Below are 20,069 nucleotides of genomic sequence, written 5' to 3'. Positions count from 1 at the left end.
CATCACCATCCCGATCCCATATTTTGCACTTGGTTTTCAAATGCGAGCTGCACTCAACGAATTTACTAATTTTCACAAAACTAAGAGCATTCCAGGCAGAACAGTAGCGGGCATTTGCATTCGCGAGGAGAAAGGATGGGACCGGAGGGCAGGCTGAGGGCACAGTTGTCACGATCGCTATCTGCGGTATTTAGTGCCCTAGTCTTTGGGCCATTATTCGGACTCATCCCCGCATCCTGCAGAATCCTGCAATCGCTATCTCTCTCCGAAATCTGTCTTGTCTGCTGTATTGGTAGGTACCTAGTCCTACCATTGAAGCTTGGGACTTGGGGCAACGGGTTTCTATACTCTATACTCTATACAAGTCTGTGGATATTTCACCGATAAATTACGTTGGATAAGGACTGATATAGATTTACAATGAGACAGGCCTTGCGTCGTTTAGAAATGGAATATCTAATTTGCAATTTATGTGTTCAGATATATTTTTAATCTGATTGGGTTGAATTTAAAATTATATCTAAAACTACCTGGTAATACGGTAAAGTCATTGGTTCTGAACCCGAAGGTGGCGGTTTAACATCACATCGTGGGCAAATAAAATAATTTAAATAAATGAAATTACTTTTTTTGAACCACCATGTTCTATATATCAAAGCCGACCGGTTTCAGAACAACCTTTCCTTCCTCATGGCAGAATATATATTAGCTTAACATTACAAAATATTTTGTGATATTAAGTTGGTATATACAGAGTGTTCGGGGGTAAAGTGCGCTAACTTCGGGGGGTGATTCTACATGATTTTTTTTCCATACAACTTTTAAAATAATTCACCTTTTTACTTAAAAACTACCTTAAAACGTTGGAATTTCGAAAAAAAGTTATTAATCTTTTTTACTTGTACTATCATGTAGAATCACTTCTCGGAAACCCTGTATTTTGCCCTGAGGAAGCAACGCTTGTTCCGAAACCGGTTGGCTTTGATATAAATATAGTGTGTAAAACAAAGTAATATTATTTAATTTTATTTATAATGCATAACCACAAAGTACACATTCTACATTCAAAAGTATAAATAGATTGAACTTATTTGGTTCCGGTGTATAATGGTTTTAGCTATTTTTAGTGATCGGATCTAATTTTCCTGATGCTTCCTAATCTTCCTCTCCCCCATCATCTTCCCTTCTCCACTTACTTCAGGCTCACAACATCCTCTCACTGGGGATGCCTGTTTCATTGACTACAGGCAGTTGGGACTTGTCATAATAATGATCATAATTGCGCGTTACTTAAAATTACTTTATTTATGATTAGTAATCATATTTGAGTAGTCAAATACTTCCGAGCCTTTCTCTTCAACCCCAACACCAATCAATTGAAACTCTTCTTCGCAAACTATCACATCAAAAATATCGACTTTAGGTGAAGTTACACGGAGAAAAACGAGTATTGCTAATTTATTAAAAATTTCTTCAAAGTATTGGTAATCCGATTAAAAACGGCCCGTTTCCTGATAAACGTTTAGTAAATTCCCAATATACCATTTGCCTTGATAATATATTAGGATTTTTATGAACACGTGTTTCGATATTCGTATTTTACTAAAAGTTTATTTATGAAACCTATCAATAGATTCGTTAAGTGCCTGCAATCCAGTTTTTAACCGGATTACGAATAATTTGAAGAGATTATTAATAAATTAGCAATACATATATTTAATATTAGTATTTTTTCTCCGTGTATGATGTTATCAATAAACTACGCTGTATAATTAATCTTTCCGATTTTATGTCCGGGTTAAATCTTCCCCATAGGAAAAACTAAACCCTTCCACACACTTTTCCACAAATGATCATCTAGTCAATCAACAGTATGCAAGTGCATTATATAAGCAAAATAAATACAAAACAATACAAGAACAACACGTCAACTCACCAGAGATCAAATGGGAAAATAATTCACCGACTCCAGATATTTTCATATCAGAGAGTTCGGCTCGGTAGAACTCCTAACAGGGCCTATAAATCCTACTGATCCCTCAACATAAATATTTAAAAAATCTTTCGTTATCCTACATGTATTTAAAGTGACTGATTTTTGCATTTTTATATATAATTTTTTTGATATAAAAATGCTTTTTAGCGAGAGAGCTAGGTATAATGCCAGTAGCCGAAATAACGAACGGTAATATTTTTATAGTCTGAGAATGCCAAATTCTTTTTATCTCATTTCCTAAATCTGTGTATTTTCTTATTTTTTCATTAACAGATTTTTTATTATTACAGGATAATAGTGTTATATTACACGTTGTTTTACGTGCTTTTAATATTTAATTTGATCACCCACAATAGTAAGTGATTGCTATCCCGGCGATTGTGCCGACAATACAATAAAGAAATTACTTCGATAATCTTACAGATTCACTATTCCACGACTATTTGTTTTAGATTGCTTTTGAGGTCGATCACAAATTATGTATTATTATTGTGATCGAAAACATCGATCGTTATTATTTGAATGTTCGATCATATCGAAGTTTTGCGGTTTACTGATGGACTGATCAAATTATTTTTATCGAGCTCAAATTGAATATCTTAAACAGATATCGAATGATTTATTTTTTATTTATTTGTATGAGTAACGCGTCGTTTTAACGTTTATTGAAATTCAATCATTTCAATTCAACTTGCTAAATGTTTTTTTTTGATGTGAAACCGCACAAGAGTTCAACTGCTCTCAAACCGTCTGTAGCCTGTGAGACTATGGCATCCCTAATTGGGGTACACTGTGGCTCAAGGTAGTGGGGGGGGAAGGAGATGAGGAAGAGGACCGCCGGAAAGTACCCGGCTATTCAGATCTGGTCACCAAACACAGCCATAGCTATTTCAAGCAATTTTTCAATTATGAATGATGGTCTTACACCAGGGCGATACTGAGAGCATCTTCCGCTCTAGAATATAAAATATATTTTTATTTAAAATACATTATTAACCATTTTGCTTTTTCCTTTTTTTCGATTTTAACAACAACAAAAAAATATACATATATCTATTTCATGGTTTGCAGGATAAAATATTTTGCTAATATTAAATATTTTAGTTTCTTTGTACAGGGATAAGAGGTGTTATTTTGAACAGCCCGCTATTTCGGTAGATGTTACTTTTGAAGCTGTCATTTTTTGACATTTGACAAGTAGAAACTACGCCATTAATAAAAATGGAACGATACACGCTTCAACAACGCATTAAAATTATTAAAATGAAATTATTCACTTGAGTGAATCAAATGCAAATAATCTTGAGTGATGAGGCCCATTTCGACCGCGGTGTCTTCGTCAACAAGCAAAATTGTCGCATCTGGGGCTCGGAAAACCCTAGAGTTATTGTTGAAAAGCCTCTCTATCCTCAACGTGTGACTGTTTGGTGAGGTTTATGGACCGGCGGAGTCATTGGACCTTACTTTTTCGAAAATGAGGCTGGAGCAACAGTTACGGTGAACGGATTGCGCTATCGAGAGATGATTAATGATTTTTTATGGCCGGAATTGGATGGTATTGATCTGGACAACGTTTACTTTCAACAAGACGGCGCTACGTGCCACACAAGCAACGAAAACCATTGATCTTTTACGGGAAAAATATCAAAATAACACTTCTTGTTGGAAAACCCTGTATAATAAATCAGTGGGAAATGTTGACTTTCTTTTAAATATAACTTTAATAATGTGCTTTTAAGTTGTTTTTAAAGGCTTGGTAAATGCATCAAGCGCACCACCCCATCATATAATGCCCATGCGTATTTGGAAATGTATTCGTTGTCGACGAACAATAAATTACACAGTTAGGTGACATTTTGAAATAAATTTCAGAAATAAAACACGATCATGATTCAAAACTGATTCCGAATTCGCGCTCCCATGCCTAGTCCTTATGGCTGAAAAAATCTCGTGATCCCAACATATCCTTTGAATGACATGATCATTTTTTTGATACTCATATAATGTCATTTATCGGTTTACTTTTGAATCCTTTATTTTATTTCCGAATTCTCCGGGTGATGCCTTGCACGTACCTTTACATCACCCATTGCATCTTATAAAACGAAACACTTGGACGCTGGCCATTTATTAAATAATATTTCCACATAAAGGCCTTCTGAGCAGCGCGCGTTAATCATTAACGTTTGTCGGGCTTTTAAGTTACCCATAAAATTATCCAGTCGTTATATCGAGTCAGGAACTACCGCTTCCTCACATATTCGAGTGCCAGAACAAAAAAAAATTTGGCACCCGAAAAAAATTGTGGTACCTACCAACTTTTTTATCCGATCTTTTTTTGTTATTGATGTTAATGTGGTTGTGGCAGCTGAATGTACAAAATGCACACGTTTACATGCTTAAAATGCAGTGTGAAAAGGCAGTAAAGCCCTGGGAAGCCTTTTGTCTCCTGTACAGAATTTCCTCCTTAAAAGGGACAACACGAACTAAGGGAAAATATAAGCCGACAACTACGCCACCTCCGCACTGGAATTCCATACAAACCTCGGGGACAAAGCCGAGCACCACAAAGACCGAAGGGACAAACTAAACGAGGCTCACTGGCTCTCAAACATACCCCGTCTTATAAAGCTTGCTTTATGTGATGTAATCCAGCCGCTGAGAACTCTGCTGTAAGATCTCTTTCTGAGAGCTTACAATTGAGCTATCGGATATAAGTCTACACATCCGATCTAATCTGAACACAGATTCAGTGTGAAAATAGTCTAGTCACCGTTTCTACTGCCTGTGGGATAACACCTCAAATTAACCCACATAAAGAATAGAGTCACGGAATTTTATAATTTTAATGAATTCCCACCCCTCTAGACTTCTTGTATAGCAGTGCTCTACATATTTCTGTATAATGCACTTCTTCTGTTTTCCCAATGTTTCCTATTTTAAGTTATTGTTCGTGAGTCGGTGCCTCATTGCTGAAGATCTTGACCCCACACTCCTCGCGGCCCTGCGTTGCATGGAGAGCTGCGGACACCGACTCATCGGACGCCAGTGATACTTGGTCACTCCAGCACATCGGTGACTTTCCTCTGCTTCTTTTGCCTTCCACTTTACCGGTGCCTACGAGCTTCTCCAGGTTGGAGTCCTCAGTTTGGCGAGCAACGTGTCGAGAGTATCTCAGTCAGTTGATTGCCTATTGTGGATGCCTAGCATTCCTTCCTAAAATAGAATCCTGGGCATTTTTCTCCAGCACCACATTTCGAGGGCGTTTATTCGTTTCATTTCGCTGGCTCTAAGGTAGAAATATGGGAAATATCAACTCCCGGACGAGTCTCATCTTGGTGGTCTTCGTTATGCCTCTCACTCATTATTGGTTAGGACATGCCATAAAATTTATCTCTCCGCATCTTTTCAATCTTCTCTCCTTCTCGTCTTGCTTCTTCAAGGTATTTAAGACACATTTTTCTTCAAGGCCAAACCTGCGATTTTAGCGTGCATCCGTACGTTTTTAAATCGTCGCTCCATGCTTTCTGCAGTATTTTTCTTCTGGTCTCCAGTTTAGCACTGCTTTGCACAATGTACCCGATTCCTATTTTAGTTCTGCCATTATTTTCGCAATATCCCTTCTAGACGAGTTGTTAACTTGTTAGTTCTGTTGTAACCTCATCACGACATACTTCGAAATGGGGATGCCATGTTCCCACTAGCTAGCGTGTTAGCGTGCGTTAAATTTTATTTAATACCTGTTCCCCACAGTATGAGAATCTTTGAAATCCGCCTGTTGCGCACCGAGATTTAGGGGTTTTGTATGGAAGCGTCGGGCGCTGAATGCGCGGACTCCACCGGCCCAACACACGCACACAATGCCTGCATTATCCCGCGGAGATGCCCGGTGCCTACACCTCCCATAGCATAATGCCTTCACCCGCCTAACCTAACCTTACCTGATCACTGGTCATTGACCATTCCCGTCGCTGCCCGCACTCGGACCGCGTTAACCAGATCTGCTTAAGCTTTTATACATAAGTAAGTGGCCTAACACGTCGATGGTGTTTTCAATACGGGCTCATTTAATTGATGTTACACACGTTTATTGCGATATTTCTTAGGATTGTGTATATTTGTGCATATGTACATACCTCTGACCACTGGAACTGATGTCCATGCGAAACGTCACTAAGAAACGGAAGTTTGTTTTATATGATTACACATCTGCCCTGATGATGGACACTGCAATGCTGTCCGAAAATTTGACTAAAGAAGCAGGTAGCGCAACACGGCATAATACCCCAAAAACAAATCATTATAGGAAGTTTGTTTTGTTCACACCTGCTTATTGTTTTTACCAAGAAAGAAACATCAATTGCACCTATAAATTTATCGAACTTGAATATTTGAAAAGTTTATTTGTTATGTTTTCCAATGTCTTATTTTTATTATATTAGGTACTAAAAAATGCGTTTTTCAATTTTGCTAGTATTTTCATTTCTGAAGTCTGAAAACAAATTTGAAAATGTTGTATCGGTCTTTCCCTAGATTTTAATAAAAAAACATATGAAAAGTGCTTCTCGCCTTATTTCTCGGAGTGAAGTTGTTTTGCTGAAAACATAAAATAGTGAAATTAATAATAAGAAAAATCTATCCTAGTTGCTGAAATTCCGTAAAGCTTTTATCCGTGCGAATTTCAAAGTTGTGCTTAGTGTTAATGCTAACCAGTGTGTGGGCTGATGGGGGAGGGGTAAAGAAGGACTATCCCCACACAGTTAGTATATCTATCATGTTAAAAATATTTATATAAATACGTAGCCAGTGTTTCGCTTAACGAGGAGTGAATTATTTAAAACACTAGACAGGGGCGTGCGCGAATTCCGAAATGTTAAATAATTCCCTCGTAAATCGTCTGCAATGAATCAAAATGCTTTTCGCTGTCGACAAGTTAATTGCCCTACGTGTTTATACAGCATGTAGGTAGGTACTGCAGACTCCAAACAGCACTATAGCCAGGTACCTACCTACTCCCACCTCCTTCTGTAGACGGGTAACACAGCTCTGCAGGGAGAAATTCCTAGGTGTAGGGAGAAACAGAGAGTTCCATCACAGAAAGGAGAGTTTTTATACAATCTAGGGAGTTTTGGTATCGGCAATCGAACATAAACCGTTTTATACAAAATTCAACATACCGGAACGCATCCCCTCCACGAAATCAAAAATGACGAATGACTCAGAAATGAGGCAAATTCAGAGATTTCAGCAGTATTGTCCAACATTATATTTGTTTTGTTTTGCCCCCTCCCGCCACCGATGCGAATATAATATTATTAGCAAATTGAACTCTGCCTAAAATCAGGGAAATTTTTATTTTCGTATTTTAAGTTTTTTTTGTACTAGCAACTCGGCGTGTACCCTCCCACCCTGCCTAAGCAAACGTGATCTCCAGGTCTCATCTTTCCATCACTCGAACATCGAACACTGGAAAATCAATTTAAATTATGGTAATCGCTTCAAGTCTCGTCGTGTTATACATAGGTAAGCAGGCCCGGTTTAGCTTCTTTCATACTTAAGGACATAAGGGTATCTACCGTATCTCAACGCGCGACGGTACATAGTACCTACTCCCACATAGTAATGAGCTGTCATCTTAAAAGATTTATGCAAAACAGTCACGGTTGTCTGTTGAGAGCTTTGCTGCGCTTTAGTGTTGAGTGAAGGCACTGATAAACGAGCAACTTTTTACGACAACTTCTTGCCGGCAAGGTATACCCGCCAAGATTTCAGTATTGTCGGTCAAAATTGTGCGAGATTATCGTGTATTGCATATTTTGTCGACGTATAAGGACAGTGAGTTTGCTCGGCAACCATTACCACAATATTGCCGGGCCAACTTCTCGCTGTGTTACGGCGTATCGCGCCGTTTGCAGTTGCTTCGTTCCTTTCCCATAATTCGCGGCTCGGCTCGCGGAAATTTTGTCCTGTTTATACGGACCCTAACAGGGCAATTATAATATTATTATGTGCGCCTCTGTTTGCCACTTAACCGCTATCAAAACTGTCATAATTTCGAAAGCAATTAAGATTAATAAATATGTATGTATTTTTTAAGTTTATATAAATTTGGTGGAGTTGTTGCAGGAGATCGTTTTTTGTGTTGTGATTTTTTTTCAATATTGACGGGACACGACAATATTGACAGCCAACGCCTCGACCCTGCAAGACCATTCATTGACGGCAATAGGCAATAATAGGCAATACATTTATCTTGCTCGTTTACCAGCACCTTTACACTCAAATAAATTAATAGTGTAGATAAAAAATGGAGGGCGCTGCAATAATTTTAATTGCTAAATGGCAACACCAAGATAGTTGATTTCTAAAAGGATGTAACTTTTTAAAAAGCAATATGGCTGAAGTCACAATGTGTTTTGGACGTGTCCGTGTGCCCGAACTACGCTCTTCTTTCTTATTGGTATTGCTGAAATTTATTAAAAATTATCTATCGTAGTACAAGAACATAATTTTAAATATAAACGAAAAACTTGTTCTTATCAAACTGAAATTTGGGAGTCGAACATAACCTCACATCTGAATTCATTATAATTTGTTACAAGATCAGCGTATCTCGGTGTTGCATAGTTATGAACAATAATTGTTCTAATAAATTCGCTCATTTTATTGCCAAACACTGACTACATGCATCGCGTTTAGCGCGGTACCTACTACCTACCGTACCTACTAACTCTGCCCGAAAATAATGCAAACCACTCGAATAATAATGACTCAAAGGAACCGGGTGCAGGAGCCAACACTAATGGCTGGATGTTATTTGAATTCTCGAAACAATAAAAAGTGCATTGTGCAATACAATGTGCAGTTTGAATGGACAAAGGCGGAAGGCAGGAAGCGTTCCTTTAGTTCCTTGTTCCTTGGCCGGGCGTCGAACTTTATATATTAAATTCGGCTTTCTTAGTTGGGGATTTTCTTGCTAAATAACAATTAAATACACTTTGAAAGCGGTTAGATTTATGTATGGTTTAATATTGTGGAATTCGTTTCGATATCTTGGACTGTCATGTATTTGTAGTAGCTGATATTCTTCCATTGCAGTAGGTGCCTATGTATTGTCTTCAATTTAGAAACCTAATCTTATAAGATGCATATTATATTATCAACGAAGTTGATAGTTAATATGTAATTATTATTTTTGTACTAAGATGAAGTGGAAAAATTACAACAAACAAGATACTACTGACTAACGGGCTATTATTGAAGATTTGTTTTCTTCAATGCCACGGTACCTACCTACTTGTAAATGTTTTTACGGGTTCAAATAATAGACAGTAAATGAACATAATATCAAAAGAAATACGTAGATAATGAATTAATTAAAAGTTCTTTACCTAGCTAGAGAGACATAAAACATAATGACTTAACCTACATGTCAGTTAGATTCTCAAACCTGAAGGTTTGTTCATAATATATTACAAAAAACAAACTACCTACTCTTCTCTTCAATTCTTAGGTTTACCTACCTACTTTCGGTTTTTCAAGACAAACTATATTGTCTATGAATGCAAATGCTAAATGCAACCGCATGGGCTTTGCAAATGGCAAATGCCGGACGCATAATGTGGTAGGTACTGCGGTTCAGCTAGATTTCGTGCCACCAGCCTTTTCACCAAACCAAAGAAGAAAGATTACGAGCTGACCACTTACTCGGGAGTGCAGCGGAATGCCAGCAATGGGGCAATTATGTGTTAGGTCCTCAACCCATTCAGCATTCAGCATGTCACGGAGGTGTCGGGCGCCGAGTCGGGGCTGACGAGGTTATGGGAACACCAGATACCAGCACGGCGCGGGCGGCGACGAGTTTGCCATTCCAGAATCAACTTTTTATCGGCTCCCTACTAAATCATATCCCTCTTTTCGAGGGCGACCGCTACACGCGATAGATAGTGGAATGTCAACTTCTTGATTAAGACGTGCGAGGTAATAAAGGTAACAGTTACTTTGCGCGATTTTTTTTGTTTTTAAGCCATGCAGATAAACAAAGGTATGATTGTGGCTTGTGGCTCATTTAGAAAAATTGTACAACATTTTTTTTCAAACAGAAATCAGATAACTTTCAAATACTATGAAAACAATGTAAATAACAACACTAACAACATATAACACTACATATAACATATAACAACACTACCTTTGGACAAAGACACCATAAATACCACGCTATTAAAGCATTCAACAGTCTTCCACTTGAAACAAAAATTTAGGAAAATAAAAATAAATTCAAACACAAAATAAAAAAAATGGATTAAAGAACAAAAAAGACAATATTTCCAAAACTCTATAACATAAAAGAATAAAACATATACACGCACACAAAAAAATGTATAAAGCAAGCGGCACGCACAAGCACATAGATTATTGTAAGTGCCGATTTTCATTCTCTTCTAATGTTTTTATTTTGGTGTGAGAATTGGATTTTGATTTCTAATCTTTATTTTTGATGTAAATTTATCTTTATTTTAATGTTGTTTTTTGTTTAAATGTATAAATTCGTATATTTTAAAATGGGGGCCTCAGCACGGGTGAACAACCCAGTGAGGCCAACGTTGCTGAATTGAAATGTGAAGTACTGTAGAGTAATGTATCAATAAATAAATAAATAATGTAGACATCTGGATAATCAATACAATAATATTAAAATATAAATATTATATGCCGCTTCAGGACAGGAAACCTTAGGACGGGTTGTTTCGGAGAATCTGAACAATTCATCAAATTTCAACGTTCATTTTCAAGTTCTGTGAAAGATTTTTTTAAGTTCTGTTTTTATTTCAGTTTTGTCAAGCAACTAGCCTACAATGATATAAAAAACAGAACTTGAATAAGTCTTTCACAGAACCCGAAAATGAAGGTTGAAATTTGATGAATTGTTCAAATTCTCCGAAACAACCCGTCCTTAGTGAGGAGGACTGTGACATTATTCTTATACATATTCTTTAATAATATGTTTATACAATATATATATATATATATAATTTACTGTAATTACTACCTAAGTCATAATCATGTAGGTACAAACTTTGCTTAAATAGAAACTGATCAAAAATGATACATATATATTTGTGTATAGGAAAGAGACCAATCATTTTTCAGTTTGATATTTTGAATTTGTGGTCTGTTTATGTGTTTACTCTGTATGAATACTGGGAACCACTAAGTCGTAAAGCCATGTTTTATGTGATTCATTTACCAATAAAAAATAAAGAAAATGTAAACAATTTCCATTTTGTCCAAATAGATTCAAAATGTTTGTCTATGGATTTATGGACACATTATAAAAGAGTTGTCTTCTATCATTATTAACTTACTTCTTTATCTTTCAGGTACTTGCTTTGTGGGTAACCAGTCCAGCCGCTCCCTGATGGCCCTGGTGATCGTTCCCCAACTTCTGTATCTAGGCGCGGGCTGCATCATGCTGCTACTGGGGCTGCGCGCGCTGCTGGCCACTCCCCGCGCCGCCCCCTCCCCTGCCCTGCGCACCACCCACGACAGCGAGCGCGCCACCACCAACCGCCTCGGGATCTTCGCCCTTCTCTACCTCATCCCTACCGTCTGCATTGTGGCCAGCTGGCTGTATGAATATTTCAACAGGGATACCTGGCTCGCGGCAGTCAAACCCTCGCCTGTACCAAGCATTGCACCAAGACCTGCAATCTGGGTGTTCTTGCTGAGAATATTAATGCTGCAGATCTTGGGTATCATCACGTCTGCGTGGATCTTATCGTCGAAAGGGCCGCAGGCATGGAAGCGACTGTGCGGGCGTATGGGCCCCCCTGCGTACAAACCAACCCCCGTGAAGTGCGTCCCGCAGAGCTTGCCCATTCACTACTACAGCGCTGCGGCAGTTCACACTTCCCAACGCCCGCACTCCCACTCCAAGTATTCCACCCACAGTCACAATAGTCACCGGAAACCCCGACCTCATCACGCTTACCCGGTTCCTCTTCCTCTTCCTGGTGGGGAAACCATCTTGTGAAATAAACCTGACTCTCCTTCCAACTCAGTTTTCACAACGTACAATTTCTTTTTATGATTTTAAAATTAATGTTTTTAAGGAAGACAGACATTGTTTCAAGTGACCAGTACTTTCAAAACTTAAAATCACAGTGCCGTTAACTATGTTCCTTACTGAAACGGAGTGTCTTAGGAGTAAATATGTATAATATTGTATTTGAATTATTGTAAATTGCCTGTATTTTAGAAAATTTTCCCTTTGTTGGGGAAAATAATAGGAATAATTCATATTGAATTATATTTTTAACCAGTGAATAAAATGTACAAAGTTAAGTATTATTTTTTAAGTGCCATTTCAAATAATAAGCTAAATAGTAATTACGTATTGTTGTGACAAAATCATTTGAACTCCTTTGGATCGATGTGCAATTATATTTTAGATTCACTCGATGAGGCACTTAGAACCCAATGGAAAGATCAGTTTGAGAAGTTCCTGAACAAAACTGCTTTATAGTTTTAGTTTTAGTGTTTCTTTACTATATTGGCCCCACAAATAATGCATTTTATAAATATTTCAACTGAAAATTAGTTGTGTTTTCTCGTGTTAATTGATAAAGGATCGTTCAACATTATTCTAATTCAATTTGCATCATATAGGACGGGTTGTTTCGGAGAATTTGAACAATTCATCAAATTTCAACGTTCATTTACGGGTTCTGTGAAAGTCCTATTCAAATTCTGTTATTATATCAGTATAGGCTAGTTGCTTGACAGAACTGAAATAAAAACAGAACTTAAAAATATCTTTCACAGAACTTGAAAATTAACTTTGAAATTTGAAGAATTGTTCAAGTTCTCCGAAACAACCCGTCCATAATGTAGGCCCAAACGCGCCAATGGTGCTGAAGTCTCGTGAATTCAACTTATGTTTGGAAATATCATTATTTTCTTCAGTCACTATTTATCCACTGCTGGATGAAAACCTCCTTCACCTTATCTGTTCTATGCTTTCCTCTGTGTCCAGCAGTTTGTTTAACTGATCGATCCATATCCAATTATTTGAATCCATCACAATATTTTATTTTTCACATTGTATAAAGTGAAGCCTTTTTTATGATTTTACCCATAAGTTGTATTTCAACGAAACATCTGTGCTCCAAGATAATTTTGCTCTCAAAAGATTCAATAAAAGTAATTTTATCAAGTTATCAGTGAATGTTGAAAATGTACCATTTTGCTATGCTAAATCCTTGCCATTTTTCACTAATAACTTAATTTCGTACCTAGGAATGGGGAGAGAAAAAAAATTATTGTAATTTTTTATATAAATTAATTATTTTGACCACTTCTACTAATGAATATAAAACGTAACCCACCAACTGATTTAACTGGGTGAAATTGAAGTACCTATAAATTAATTATTAAAATTCCTGGGCTAAACCTCATGTTCCAAGAGTTCATTAGATCTATCTTTATAATTATATTAAATGTATGTAATAAAATATATTTACTTAATGATGTTATTGAGGAGTCCTTGTAAATTATGTAATAATTATATAAATATAACTCTTGTGCCAACCTGTCCACAGAAGTGCCTTTGATAAATTGATGTAATAAAATTTATATTGAAAAAAAAACTGTTTTAATTCTTCAACATAAACAAAAACTATTTTAATTATTCACAACACCAGAACCGTAACAAAATAGGCTATGATTTAGACCGCAACTTAATATTTTTTTAATACGTATCCTATATAATTTTTTTAATGACTTATTCCTGCACCTTTGAGGTGCCAAATATTATTATTCTTTGTCTCATCAAACACCCCAAAAATTCGCAGCCGTTATAACTGCGTTAACAACACAAATATAAACCTTTACAAACGAGTGTTAGACTCTCGTAAAGGTAAATATGTTTAATTATAATTTGAAATATGTACTTATTACTTATTATCTCATGGTCAAAAACTTATCCAACAAATAACTACTAATATAACTTTTAGACAAAAAAGCTTCTTATATCATAGTATTAAACTCTACAATAAAATACCACTCTCACTCAAAAATCTCAACATTATAACATTTAAATCTCAAATAAAAAGCTGGATACTTAATATAGGGAGATCTGAAATAGAAAATATACTGATATCAAACACAGACTAAAACCGAATCTACTAAACTGAACTATACAAAAAAACACTATCTTACATATTTTAAAATTATTAAATTATACTACATGATATATGTTTATAATTAAATTCATATGTTATTTTGTTGTAATATTAATTTCTTATAATTAAATTATAATATGTAAATGAAATCCTCAGCACGGGAGATCCCAATGAGGATATCATTATCTCTATATGTTACTAAGAAAAGAAGACAATAAATCATTATTATTATGTAAATATAAATAATTACATTGTAAGTTATAAAAAAAAATTAAAAATAATAATAATTGTTCATTATGCGCCACTTTGCATACAAATCAGTTAAAAAATTAGTCATATAAGATGACTGCCAGGCAATATCCCCTTATCCTAGATTTGACTTCAATGCCATTCGTACAAAATCTCACCAATATATAGGCAACTCTCGAGACATAGATCGAAGACGAGTCCGAAAGGAACGATCGCCTTCACTGTTCTCTACGTTTATAACTAACTAACTAACTAACCATCACGCCGTTTCCCCGCAGGGGTAGGCAGAGAGGACGGACCGCCAAACAACTCGGTCTTGGCACACACTCCTTGCCTCATTCACATTCATACATCGTCTCATACATACTCTTCTATTATTCTGACTCTTGACATGGCCCGACTCGAGTATCTGATTCACTTGATCGTGCCATGTCTTCCTCGGGCGTCCCCGACTTCTGCTACCATTCACATTTGCATCATATATCCTCCTTACACTCCTATCTTCGCTCATTCGCTCTACATGCCCAAACCATCTAAGCGTCCCTTTCTTAATCTTACTCATTACGCTTACATCAGCCTTGCACTCTTTGCGGATCTCCACATTCCTCACACGATCAAACATGGTTTTACCACACATACGCCTCAGGGATCTCATTTCAACAGCATTTAATCTACTTTCATCCTTTCTTTGCCAGTTCCATGCCTCACTTCCATACATCAAGGTAGGTACCAGCACTCCGTTGTGGACTGCTAACTTCGCTTCTTTGGACAATTTTTTGTTAGCGCCTACGGCGTTTAGTCCTCCATTAACGGAATTACCTGCATTTACCCTTCTTTCGATATCTCTGTCAGCCTTCCCATCTCTCGTAAACATACTTCCTAAATACACAAACTCATCCACCTGCTCCAAGTATTCCCCATTCACAATTATATTGCACACTGTTTTCGTACTCTCTCTTTCAAACACCATTACTTTAGACTTACTTACATTCATCATTAACTCATTCTTCATGCATACTTCGTTCATCCTAGACACGAGAGACTGTAGATCATCTACACTATTAGCAATCAGCACCGCATCATCAGCATACAACAGGCAACATACTTTAAAATTATTCAAATTCGCGCCCAATCCCACCTCTTTCAATTCTTGCATACAATTATCCATGTATAGATTGAATAACCACGGTGACATTACGCAGCCTTGTTTAACACCTTTTGTGATATCAAACCACCCCGTAAAACCACCGTTTACCCTAACACATGCAACGCTTCCCTCATACAGAGACGCAATTGCCTGAATCAGATTCGTATTCACTCCATACTTGGACAACACCTTCCATAGCTTTTTCCTGTCGACTCGGTCGTATGCTTTTTGTAAATCTACAAAGGCACAGAAAAGTTTCTGGTTTTTTGCCAGAAACTTCTCAGTGAGCATACGCAATGAGAAGATCTGGTCCATGCACCCCCTTCCACTCATGAAAGCACCTTGCACATCCCATATTTTATCCTTTGTTTCCTTTCTTACTCTTTCAATCAAAATTCTACCATACAGCTTGCCAACTGAACTAAGCAGGCTAATAGCCCTATGATTCCCACATTCCATACGTGACCCTTTACCTTTGTATAATGGCATGATCACAGCCCTTCTCCAATCTAAAGGCGTGTAACCTTCCTTTAAACATTGGTTAAAAAGATTGCACAACCATGTGAGAATTACACGGCTACCTCCTTTAAAATATTCAGCAGCAATATTGTCAAACCCAACAGCCTTACCATTCTTCATACATTTAATCGAGCTTTCTATCTCATCCATGCTAATTTCGGTAACATTCACTCCATCGTCATTCATATCTGATTCGCCACTGGAATCACTGTCATTCACTTCGCTTTCGAAGACTTTCTCGAAATAATTCATCCATCTCTCTTTTATTTTTTCCTCATTCGTCAACATTTTTCCATCTTTTGATTTTATCACTTTCATGCTTCCGTTTTCTGGGCCACTCCGGGACCTTTTGACTTCTTTCCAAAACAACTTAATGTTTTCTTGGAAATGGTTTGTCATTTTCATTCCTTCTTCCTCTTCCAGGCGTTTCTTTCGTTCTTTCACTCCAACTCTTACTTTTTTCTTACATTCCTTATATACTTCTTTCGCTCGATACTTCTCTTCGCTGGAAGCACTGCCAGCCGCAATCAGACACAACCATGCTTTCTTCTTTTCTGAGACCAGTGCTTTAATCTCATCATCCCACCATGCATCACCTTTCTTCCTACCTTGCGTACTTATTCCACAAACCTCCCTAGCAGATTCACAAAGACACACTTTTATGTGGTTCCATGTTTCGTCTATGCTTAGACCATCCATTTCCTTCGCATTCAATCTTATCTCTGCACAATTCACATACTTACTTCTCACATTATCGTTTTGCAGTTTTTCTATTTTGACTCTTGTCGGAGCTGGTACCGTTTTCACTTTAGAGCGCCAACCGCGAAAGAGGTTTACTCTCGACACTACAAGAAAGTGGTCAGTTTCGACCTCAGCCCCTCTGAAAACTCTTGTGTCCTCGGTAACAGCTCTCAACCTAGAGTCAATTACTACAAAATCAATAATTGACCTCTCATTTCCTCTTTCCCACGTATATTGGTGGATACCTTTATGATCGAAGAAAGTATTCGACACAAACAGGTTCCACTCTAAACATACTTCAAGCATTCTGTTCCCGTTGTCATTCGTTCTTTTATCCCCAAACATACCTAAGACCGAATCAAATCCGTCACGTCTAATTCCCACCCACCCATTCAAATCGCCTGCCATTATAATCCTTTCGTTCATATTTTTTAGTCTCATTACAACATTCACACCAGTCCAAAAATCATCTTTCACTTCATCGCTTTCAGAATTAACAGGGGCGTAGCAAATAACAAGAAACACCCTTGTCAAACCGATTTTAAATCTGATCCACATTATTCTCGGACTTACACATTCATACTGCAACATACATTCAATCATTCTGGGAGACAGTAGCGCTGCAACACCTTGACAAGCCCTCTCCGTATCTGGTCTCCCAGACCAAATGACGAGCCTATCATTATGCTGCATTGTACCGCTACCTTTTTTCATACTCTCTGTTATACAAAGTACGTCCAAACATTTGCTCACCATAGTATCACACAGTTCGTTCATCTTTCTTTCCATTCCTCCTCTAATGTTCCATGTACTAATGTTCCATGTAACAATTGATCACGTTCCGTCCTCCTCTTTGCGCCACCGAAGGGTTGGCGATGTGATGGATAGCGAACCTCATCGACATCTTTGTCGGCCATTCCCTTCCAAGTACTACTTAAACATCTTAATTATACAACTTATCATATCGTTACACACATAAAACAAATAATTATACAAATAACAAACAAGTTTATAATAATATTTTTTGGTAAATCTAAATTAATTACGTCGCACTTATGTTTGTACATAAGAGTCAAATTAAAGTTGTTTTGTTAACACTAAAAATGTGGTAGTCAGTAGTGAATGGTAGAAAAAGTGGGGGACGCTCGAGCAAGACTAACCTTGCTACAACATGGGTCTTTTCAAGACCATCTTCTCAAAAAGATATTACGCACAGCATCCCCAAAAATGACATAGGCTAAGAGGAATTTATTTTTCTTGGTGCCTCTTTGTGGAGTTGATGTTAAAAAAATATTTGTTGGAATTACATGCTGAAATTTGCTTTATTTCAGTACAATAATGTATTATAAATAAATTTTATTATTTCATTTAGCCGTGATGTAGAGAATTTGGACTATTTCGGTATGCGGAGGGGAAGGAAATCGGGTAGAGGAAGGTGGGTAAGTATCTGGCTATTCACATATGGTCATCAAACACGACTAAAGCCATTTCAAGCAACGCTTTGAATCCCAATGGTGGTCTTTTACCATGGCGATAATGAGAGTATCTGCCTCTCGGTGTTACTCTTTATTCTCGGTGTTACGCTTTATTCTCTTATTATTCTCAACACTTTCCTTGTCATATTTTGCCATCATAATTTTTTAAATGAGACATTCAATATGAAAATTTGAACATCTACAAAAGTAATATGAAAGGCGCTAGTAACCTCGATCCTACATCATCAATGTGTAAGCAACACTGCAATATTCCTGGGATTTTTCGCTTTTTTTTCGAACACCAGTTTTAATAATTAATAATTAGCATGATTACCAACATATTTTTTAATTTTTTTTGTATTTGTTTATTATTTGTGTTTTTTACAATAAATATACAATGTTTACAAGTCATACTGTTTTAATTTATACTACGCTTATATTAAAAGCATTTGCTTGTGGATGGAAGAGAAGTGTACATTTGCGAAAAAATAATATAACTAGGTTACAAAGTAAAAAAAATTACAAAATTAAAATCCATACAAATTATTGTATTTGCAAGGAAGAAAAAAAAATATTATGGAGGATAAATAGAGTATAATAGGATAATTTGTGAAATTTTCAAGAAAAACTAGGGGAATCAGTTTTTTTGTTAACGATTTCCCTAAAATATTTTTTTTATATAGTTCAATATTTGTTTTTTTATCATTAATGCTCCTAATTTCTTCTGGTAATTTATTGAAGAAATGTTTTCCTTGGTGGGTATAATGGTGCTGGGCACAAGAAGTGTGTAGTTTAGGGCATGCAAATATATATTTAAATCTGGTTCGATTTTCAGCTATGAATGAGTATTTTCATATTATTTTTTTTTTTTTATAATTTGAATAATTGAATTTTTCATAAATAGTGTTTAAATGTAGGAACTTTCAACTCTTCGAATACGTGTTCAGTGGGGAAGTCTGGAGGTTTTCGTAGTATTATTTTTATTATTACTTTTTGAACAATTTCTAAGGGGGTCAGGCTAGTTTTGTAAGCTGCTCCCCAACTTTTAGTGGCATATTGCAGAACAGACTGTACTAATGCATAATATATTGAGTATAGATTTTTCATTGATAAGAAATTTCTGATTCGTAAGAATATATAAATTAATTTCCTAATTTTATTATAAATAAATCATTTCCAAATGCATTTGTAGTCGCTTGACGGCACTCGTAAAAAAAAATCTTCCAGTGGAAAATGGGCCCTTATCTACGTCACGATTTTCTAGCCAATCACCGCTCTACCCCCTTAACCTTGTTAAGGAGAAGTTTAATTCTAAATAACTATTTTTGATTGTTCTTTATTACGAAATGGTTGACATTATGAATAAAAAAAATATGCTTTAGATAAATTGAAGGTTTTGCTATCGTTTCATTTGAGTAGAATACGAATAAAAAATTTAATTACTCAACAAAAAATATAAATGTACATTACTATTTTTTTTCAATAGTATTTTCAAATGTATGAAAGCATAAAGAAACCACTTAAAAATACAATATTATAGCTAAGATTTATCTGTGACAGTTTCTTTTGATCAAATTTTTTGCTTTCTTTTAAAATTGTTTACAAAAAAAAAAAAACACTTTTGTGCTTAAAATTGAACGTTTATAGTCTCCGTTTGTCAAGCGATTTTAATGCCTATTACCTATATTCGTGATAATATAATGCATATCAAGAATATAAACATTTTTGGCTCGTAGCTTTCTCTCAAATACGTTTTC

At 36.3% G+C, this 20,069-nt stretch overlaps 1 protein-coding gene across 1 annotated transcript in view; it reads left to right on the top strand.

The window, feature by feature from the left end:
* The window catches only part of fz4 (frizzled 4), a 96,859-nt gene extending 82,788 nt beyond the window's left edge, over positions 1-14,071 (top strand). Inside the window, exon 3 of the mRNA XM_089631152.1 lies at positions 11,380-14,071. Coding sequence (XP_089487278.1) covers positions 11,380-12,032 — 653 coding nt within the window. The 3' untranslated portion in view covers positions 12,033-14,071. The remainder of the gene's footprint in view (positions 1-11,379) is intronic.
* Positions 14,072-20,069: the final 5,998 nt, after the last annotated feature.

Source organism: Hesperophylax consimilis, chromosome 1 (assembly GCF_061612785.1).
Source record: "Hesperophylax consimilis isolate HC1 chromosome 1, BYU_Hcon_1.0, whole genome shotgun sequence".
In the NCBI taxonomy this organism is placed as follows: Eukaryota; Metazoa; Arthropoda; class Insecta; order Trichoptera; family Limnephilidae; genus Hesperophylax; species Hesperophylax consimilis.
This window is presented reverse-complemented; position numbering and strand designations above follow the sequence as displayed.